Genomic DNA, 8104 nt, shown 5'->3' with positions numbered 1-8104 from the left:
CCTGGGAAAGCAGTGGAGGATGGCCCAAGTCCTTGGGGCCCTGCACCCACATGGGAGACCTGGAAGAAGCTCCTGGCTCCTGGCTTTGGACTGGCTCAGCTGCGGCCATCTGGGGAGTGAACCAGCAGATGGAAGACCTCTCTGTCTCTCCCTCTTACTCTGCCTCTCAAGTAAATAAAAAATCTTTTAAAAGCGCACACCTTGTTTAAAATATGCATACATTGGTTATACATCAAAGGAACACAAGAGACCAGCTGAGACTTCCGTGAGCAAAACCAGAACAATCCAAGGAACAATACAGTAGTGGGTTACAACCCAGAGTGAAATCAGCGGCCGAGGGCCCACACTGCTGTAATAATTGAGTGAATAAGTACGTGGAGAGGCCGGCCGTGGGGAGCATGGGTAGTTCTGCGCCGCTGTTGTCCCGAGGAGTGGGGCAGCTTCCTGCCCCTGGGGTGGACAGCTGCAGCCTCATGGCCTCCGTCACGTGGGCAGCGCTGCCCTGGGTATGGCAGGTGAAGACACGGCTCCACTCCCGTGACCCCGCTCCCCAGCCTGGTCAGAGCGGCACCGTGCCTGTTTCAACAGAGGGAGAACTTGCAACAGCTTTGACCAGTGCTGTCCAGTACCCAAGGCCGTCGAAATAAGGGAAGTCTAAGAAACCATCAGGGGTAACCGCAGATGTGGCAACGAGACGGGGAGGGGGTGGGTTCTGGGGCAGAGAAAGTAGAGATCGGAACCAACTGATAGCCAAATACTACTTACAGCATACCAGTGTGAAGATTTTAGTAACAGGGGAAACTGTGGGGGTGCGGCTTATGGGGTCTCTCCGTACTGTCTCGTCAATTTTTCTGTAAGTCCAAAACTGTCCTTAAAAAAAAAAAAAAAAAAAAACAACACTGCGTATCCTTATAAAAATACAAAAACCAAACCGAGGTCTCCTGGGAGCCCACTTGCCGGAAGCAGGAAGCCGCGCTGCCCCTAAAAAAGATGGCGGACACCGGAGACAGCTATAGCCCGCCCCGAACAAAGATGGCGGCGGCGGCGGGGTGGAACCGGAAGAGCGTGTCTGGCGGTAGCGCCGGTCGGTGGTCAGCGCAGGAAGGCGCGGGGAGGCGCGGGTCTGGGCATGAAGCTGGGCCGGGCCGCGCTGGGCCTGCTGCTGCTGGCGCCGTCGGTGGTGCGGGCGGTGGAGCCCATCAGCCTGGGTCTGGCCCTGGCCGGCGTCCTCACCGGCTACATCTCCTACCCGCGCCTCTACTGCCTGTTCACCGAGTGCTGCGGCCAGAAGCGGAGCCTCAACCGGGAGGGTAGGCGGGGGTGGGGGCTGGCGGCGGCGGGGCTCCGGCCGCAGGACGGGCGGAGGCCTGGGGGAGCCGAGCTGCAGGGTGGGCGGCTCCGCGGGCGTTCTCCGAAGAGCTTGTCTCCGTCGTGGTCGGAGCCAGGGCACCAGGGACTGGGTCCTCTCCCTGCCGGGCGCTGGGCCTGGAGGAACCGAGCAGGGGCCCTGGGGCCGCGGGGCCAGGACGTCCCCAGCAGGCGGGACTCGGGCGCTGACCCCTCTGGCCAGAGGCTGGAGGATCCCCCGCTCCTCACCGGCCCTGTCTTTGCCAGCGCTGCAGCGGGACCTGGACGACAAGCTGTTCGGGCAGCATCTGGCCAAGAAGGTCATCCTGAACGCCGTGTCCGGCTTCCTGAGCAACCCCAAGCCCAAGAAGCCGCTCACCCTCTCCCTGCACGGCTGGACCGGCACTGGCAAGAACCTGGTCAGCAAGATCATCGCGGAGAACATTTACGAGGGCGGCCTGAGCAGCGACTACGTGCACCTGTTCGTGGCCACGCTGCACTTCCCCCACGCCTCCAATGTCACCCTGTACAAGGCAAGCGCCCCGCTCCCGGCTGCGGCCGCTTCGTCGTGGGCAGGGGTGCGGGAGTCCCTGCGGAGGGGAGTGAGCCCCAGCCTGGCGCCCGCCTCAGTTTCCCTTTGAAAGGTGTGGCAGCTGCAGAGGGGTTGAGGGTGCGGCTCAGTGGGCGCGGTGCCTGGAGGGATCCCAGGTCGTGGGCACGGTGCCTGGAGGGATCCCAGGTCGTGGGCGCGGTGCCTGGAGGGGATCCCAGGTCTCATTCATGTTGTCCAGGAGGAAGCAGGCACGTGTTTGTTTAGCCTAACTGTTGCAAACTGGGCTCCCAGGGCAGGTCACTGATTAACAGCCCCTGCTCTCCCACCTGGAGAGGCTCACAGGTGCGTGGGAGGCTTCGCACCCATCACCCTGCCAGGCACCCGAACCTCAAGCATAGGCTCACTGTGATCTTTCAGGGGCCGGGCAGCAGACCCCAGTGTGGGCAGGATGGGGGCGCTCACTGGTGTGAACTCATTCTGCCTGCGTGAGCGTGTCCCCACCCCCACCCTGACCCGGGCACGCTGGGCTCTCGGTGCTAAAGCCAGGAGCATTCGGCGCTGGTCCTTGTGGTCTGGTTGCGGCTGCACCTGGGCGACTCCGGGCAGGTGTCCCGGCCTGCCTGTGCCACTCAAGTGTCCCCCAGCAGCGGGGCCGCAGCAGTAACCGCCGTGGCGGGCTCCAGGGGGGCCGTGTGGGCGCCGCTGGGACCAGCTCTGTGCTCTGTGCCCGCGGTGAGCGGGCGCCGTGTGTCTCCTGTCGCTCACGGAGTCCAGGTGGCAGAGGCGACATCCTGGGCTGTGGGGGGCCGAGCAGATCTGAGGGAGCCCCCGCTCCAGCGGTGACTGCCCCCTTGGCCAGGGCAGGCGGCTGCCGCCCGCCTCAGCTTCCAGGCGGCACTGTCACCGGAGCCACAGAGGCCCCGTCAAAACTGAAAGGCGGCAAGACTGACGCCGTAACTTCCAGAATCTTCCCCAGACGACAGACAGCGGATGGCCCTGTTGTCACGGGGCGGGGGGCACGGGGGGCACCGCCCACTCGTTTAGAACCAGAGCTCAGGTCTTAGATGTCCTCAAGGGGTCCTGTCCTACAGGAGGCCCCAAGTGTGTGCTCATGGAACACTGTCAGGCACGGGGTCCAGGGCCCAGGCGCGTCGCTGCCCACGGAGCCGCCGCCGGCCCTCCCGCCCTCCCCCTCTCCAGGCCGCTCTGCGCTTGCTCTCCGCCTCCTTCCCCAGTGCCCGGGATACGCGTGGGCGATGCTCACAGCACGGACTCCCCCACCCAAGCGTGGGGCTCGGGAAGCTGGCAGGGTCGGTTCAGAGCCGGCTCCGCCACACTGATCTTACAGTCTCGGGCAAGGTGACTAAGCGCTTGTTGGCCTCAGTTTCTTCATCTGTCCAATGGGTATGGTGGCGCCCGCTGCACGGGGTGTTCAGGGAACCACAGGGCTCACATGTGCAGTGCTCTGAGCAGAGCAGCGGGCACACGGCACCAGGAAGCGCAGGTGGTGGGCGCTGGCCCGAGGGCCCGAGGCTTCGCCAAGAAGCCGGCACTGACCTCTGCCCCGCACCCCAGGATCAGTTACAGCAGTGGATCCGAGGCAACGTGAGTGCCTGTGCCAGGTCCATCTTCATATTCGATGAGATGGACAAGATGCACGCCGGCCTCATCGACGCCATCAAGCCTTTCCTGGACTACTACGACGTGGTGGACGAGGTCTCCTATCAGAAGGCCATCTTCATCTTCCTCAGGTGAGGGCTGGGCCGGGGCTGGCTGGGCCGGTTCTGGGCCCCCGGGAGCGGAGCCGTGACCCCGCTGGGCGTGTCTTGCAGCAATGCGGGCGCGGAAAGGATCACAGACGTGGCTTTAGACTTCTGGAGGCGTGGAAGGCAGAGGGAGGACATCAGGCTGAAGGACATGGAGCACGCCTTGTCCGTGTCCGTCTTCAACAACAAGAACAGTAAGTGGCCCCTCCCGTCCACCGCCCCGCAGCCCTGGTCCTGTGCGCCCGGCACTGCCCCGGCCCCTTCCAGCCCGCGAGGCACAGGCCCGGAAGCGGCGTCGCGCTGGGAACCTGCAGAGCACTGGCCCATTTCTGCAGCTGCCGGTTCTTGTAGAAGCCGAGCAGATGGTGACCAAGGATGGCTGTCGGGGAGGTGACCGCTGGGCCCCCGCTGTCTCAGCACTGCCCACGTGTCCGTTTCGTCCCATCTCCTTTCAGTAACCTTGGGGGGAGAAACTGCGGCTGTCCCTAGTGTGCCGGTGAGGATGAGGCTCGGGCAGACGGGCGCCCTGTCCCGTGTCCCCGGTGCCAGAACCGGAGCTTGTGTTGCTCGCTGCTTCTCTCATGAATGTCATCCGTACCTTTGGCCTTGAACCCCGGGAGGTGGAGAGCCGGCAGGACGGGTGCCGACTCACAGACTAAATCCTGCACGTCCCCAATGGGGGCCGGCGGCCCAGAGCCTGCGCCGTGCCAGCTTGCAAAGCCACTCTGGGGGACCCGCCTGGGAATCAGGCAGACCGGCTGGGCTGCTGCTCCGGTCACAGGCAGGTGCCAGATACCCCCAGGCTTACTGAGCACCTGCTAGGTTCACACAGCCAGTGGGGAGAAAGACATTCCCACCCTCACCCAGCTTCCCCTTTTTTATTATTATTATTATTTAAGATTTATTTGAGAGGCAGAGAAAGAGAGAGAGAGGTTTTCCATCCGCTGGTTCACTCCCCAGATGGCTGCAACAGCCAGAGCTGGGCTGATCCGAAGCCAGGAGCTTCCTCCAGGTCTCCCACGCGGGTGCAGGGGCCCAAGCACCTGGGCCATCCTCCACTGCTTTCCCAGGCCACAGCATAGAGCTGGATCGGTAGTGGAGCAGCTGGGACTTGAACCAGCGCCCGTAAGGGATGCTGGCACTGCAGGCAGCGGCTTTACCCGCTACACCACAGCACCGGCCCCCAGTTTACATCTTAATGTCAGTAAAGCCTGTCAGATGGTGGGAGATAACATGTGTGCCCCCCCCCCCACAGGTGTATGTATGTTCTCTTCTTGCCCCCAGCGGGGAGAAGAAACTAAGGAAGGATCTGGGGGTGCTGGGACACGCATAAGCTGGATCTGAGTGGACAGCTCCCTGGGAGGGTGGGAGGGAGTGGGCCGACGAGGCCCTGCAGTGGGCACAGGCCAGGAGTGGCAGCTGCTCCGGGAGGAAGTGGAGGTGAGCAGGGCTGAGAGCGGGGGCGCAGGTTACGGAGGCCTTGGGTTTGATTCCAGGTGGGAGAGGCGCTGAGGCTTCCGAGCAGGTGGTGGCTCGGCTGGCGCTGGGCTGTGCCGGCTGCCGGGGGCGCAGACCGAAGGCAGCAGGGGCCAGGAGACCGGCGCGGTAGCTGTCGGGTGGGGCGAGGTGCTGGGATTCTGGGGTCTTGGAGGTCGAAGTGGGGACTCCCTCGGGGCTGTGTGGGGGAGGAGTGTGGCTTCAGCGGCTGGAAAGGGACACTGGTGCGGGGCAGGTCAGCCGCGTGAGGGTGTGTAGGGCCTCCAGGCAGGGGCGCGAGCAGGAGGTTGGCCGCTGTGGTTTGTCGGGGAGGCTGCGCGGTGGGGGTGCCCCTTTGGGCATCAGCAGTAGGTGCTTGTGCAGCCATGGGCTGAGACCCCAGGTGTTACTTTTTAAAAGATTTCATGTCTTTATTTGAAAGGGTTACAGAGAGGGAGGGTGAGATAGAGGTCTTCCATCCGCTGGTTCACTCCTCAGATGGCCGCAACGGGCAGAGCTGAGCCAGGCCAAAGCCAGGAGTTCCATCCGGGTCTCACACGTACGTGCAGGGACCCATCTCTGGGCCATCTTCACTGCTTTTCCCTGGGAGCTGGTGCCCGTTTGGGATGCCAGCGTTGCGGCTTTACCCGCCACGCCACAGCGCCAGCCCTGAGGTCCCTTGTTCTGCGAAGCTTCCTGTCTTGGCTGGTCTGGTCCTTGTCACTCAGACTGCGTCCGGGGGACACCCCCCCCCCCCCCAGCCAGCCCTCGCTGCGTCTACACTGCTCACCTGGCCCACTCTCCAGTGTCCCCAGCACCGCCTGAACCTGTGAATTCACTGGTTTGTCCCCTGTCTCTGCACCCAGAAGGGGAGACCCATGCGGGCAGCGTCCACCCTGGCTGGCTCTCTGCCCCTTTCCCAGGGCCGAGTGGGAGTCTGCACGTGGGAGGCCTTCCAGCGAGCTGGAGGGGGCAGGCAGCGTCCCAGCCCTCACCGCTCCGTGTCAGTTCTTTCCCAGGGCCACAGGTGAGCCCCGCCCGGCCAGTCCCGCCTTTGGTCGGCACCAGTTGTGTGCACAGCAGTGCTGGTTGGGGGAGCAGGGTCAGAGGACGCTGAAGCGAAACGGCTCAGGGGGAGAAAGCCGTGGGGTGCTGGGCGCCCCGTGGCCGACAAGGAGGGAGCGAGTGTTGGGTCAGGGTTCCAGGAGCCTGGAGGGGGACTGGGCAGGTGCAGCGCCAGCCCCTGTGGGAGGGGGACACACGGCACGGCCCCTGCCCAGAGGGACCAGGTGCACTTGTCTGGCCCCTCCCACTGCTGGGAGCCGATGGAGGCCCTGGACGAAAGGGCGTGGCCGGCCCAGCCCTTCCCTGGGAACCCGCCCCTCCTTTCACTGTCTTGAAACTCTGCCAGCCTGAGAACCAGCTTCCTCCCGGCCGCCTCTGCTGGCCCAGGCCTCCTGGGCCGCGAGCCCCTCTTCACCGGTGGGCAGTCGCATGCGTGGAGCCCCCCTGGGCCGCGAGCCCCTCTTCACCCGGTGGGCGGTCGCGCCCGTGGAGCCCCCCAGGCCCCCTGGGCCGCGAGCCCCTCTTCACCCGGTGGGCGGTCGCGCCCGTGGAGCCCCCCAGGCCCCCTGGGCCGCGAGCCCCTCTTCACCCGGTGGGCGGTCGCGCCCGTGGAGCCCCCAGGCCCCCTGGGCTGCGAGCCCCCTGCAGGTGGCCAGGCGCTCCCTGGGGCCGGTGCGAGGGGCACAGAGCGGCCGGGTGTCGGACAGGACAGACAGACGGCGGAGGGTCGGTGGGGACAGCACCTTCTGCTCCTCGCAGGTGGCTTCTGGCACAGCAGCCTGATCGACCGCAACCTCATCGACTACTTCGTCCCCTTCCTGCCGCTGGAGTACAAGCACGTGAAGATGTGCATCCGGGTGGAGATGCGCGCCCGGGGCTACGCGGTGGACGAGGACGTGGTGAGCAGAGTGGCCGAGGAGATGACCTTCTTCCCCAAGGACGAGAGGGTCTACTCGGACAAGGGCTGCAAGACTGTGTTCACCAAGTTGGATTACTACTACGACGACTGACAGCTGACGGCTTCGAGTGAAGGAGGAACAGCCCCGCCCGGGAACCGGACAAACCTCGTCTACACTGCTCTGAGCCGCAGGCTGTCGCCGCTCAGGGACGGCGGACATGGACGCGAGGCCCTCGCGCCCAGCTCCCACAAGCGATCATGATTTTTTTTAAATTATATTTTAATTTCAAGTGTTTCTGTTTCAAGGAAGGATGAATGTTTTACTGAAAATGTGGTAACTTTATTTAAAATGGTTTTTAACATTATGAGAAACTTTTTAGAATGTAAGCTGTTGGCTTTTATTTTTTTTTTAATTATTCATTTATTTGAAAGATGGAGTTACAGAGGGAGAGACAGAGGCAGGGAGATCTCCCATCTGCTGGTTCGCTCGCCAAATGGTCACAATGGCTGGGGCTGGGCCAGGTCAAAGCCAGGAACCTGGAACTCCATCCAGGACTTCACGTGCGTGCAGAGGCCCAAGAACCTGGGCCATCCTCTGCTACATTCCCAGGTGTATTAACAGGGAGCTGGATCAGAAGTGGGACGGCTAGGGTTTATTTATTTGACAGAGTCATAGACAATGAGAGAGAGACAGAGAAAGGTCTTCCTTCCGTTGGTCCATCCCCCCCCCCCAATGGCCGCTACGGCCGGCACTGCGCCAATTCGAGCCAGGAGCCAGGCACTTCCTCCTGGTCTCCCATGGGGTGCAGGGCCCAAGCACTTGGGCCATCCTCCACTGCCTTCCCGGGCCACAGCAGAGAGCTGGACTGGAAGAGGCGCGACCGGGACAGAATCCTGCGCCCATATGGGATGCCAGTGCCAGAGGTGGAGGATTAACCAAGTAAGCCACGGCGCCGGCCCATATTTATTTATTTTTAAAAAGATTTTATTTGAGAGGGA

At 63.1% G+C, this 8104-nt stretch overlaps 1 protein-coding gene across 1 annotated transcript; it reads left to right on the top strand.

Annotated features, from left to right (window-relative positions):
- The first annotated feature begins 1038 nt into the window (after positions 1 to 1038).
- TOR1A (torsin family 1 member A) lies at positions 1039 to 7492 on the top strand. Its single transcript, XM_008251716.4, has 5 exons — positions 1039 to 1310; positions 1615 to 1880; positions 3476 to 3651; positions 3733 to 3860; positions 6967 to 7492. The coding sequence occupies exons 1-5, from the start codon at positions 1130 to 1132 to the stop codon at positions 7215 to 7217; spliced, it is 1002 nt and encodes a 333-aa protein (XP_008249938.2). The 5' UTR covers positions 1039 to 1129; the 3' UTR covers positions 7218 to 7492.
- The last annotated feature ends 612 nt before the right edge of the window (positions 7493 to 8104 follow it).

This window comes from Oryctolagus cuniculus, chromosome 1 (assembly GCF_964237555.1).
Source record: "Oryctolagus cuniculus chromosome 1, mOryCun1.1, whole genome shotgun sequence".
NCBI classification, from domain to species: domain Eukaryota; kingdom Metazoa; phylum Chordata; class Mammalia; order Lagomorpha; family Leporidae; genus Oryctolagus; species Oryctolagus cuniculus.
The sequence above is the reverse complement of the archived record's forward strand: the minus strand, read 5'-3'. Positions and strand labels throughout refer to the sequence as shown.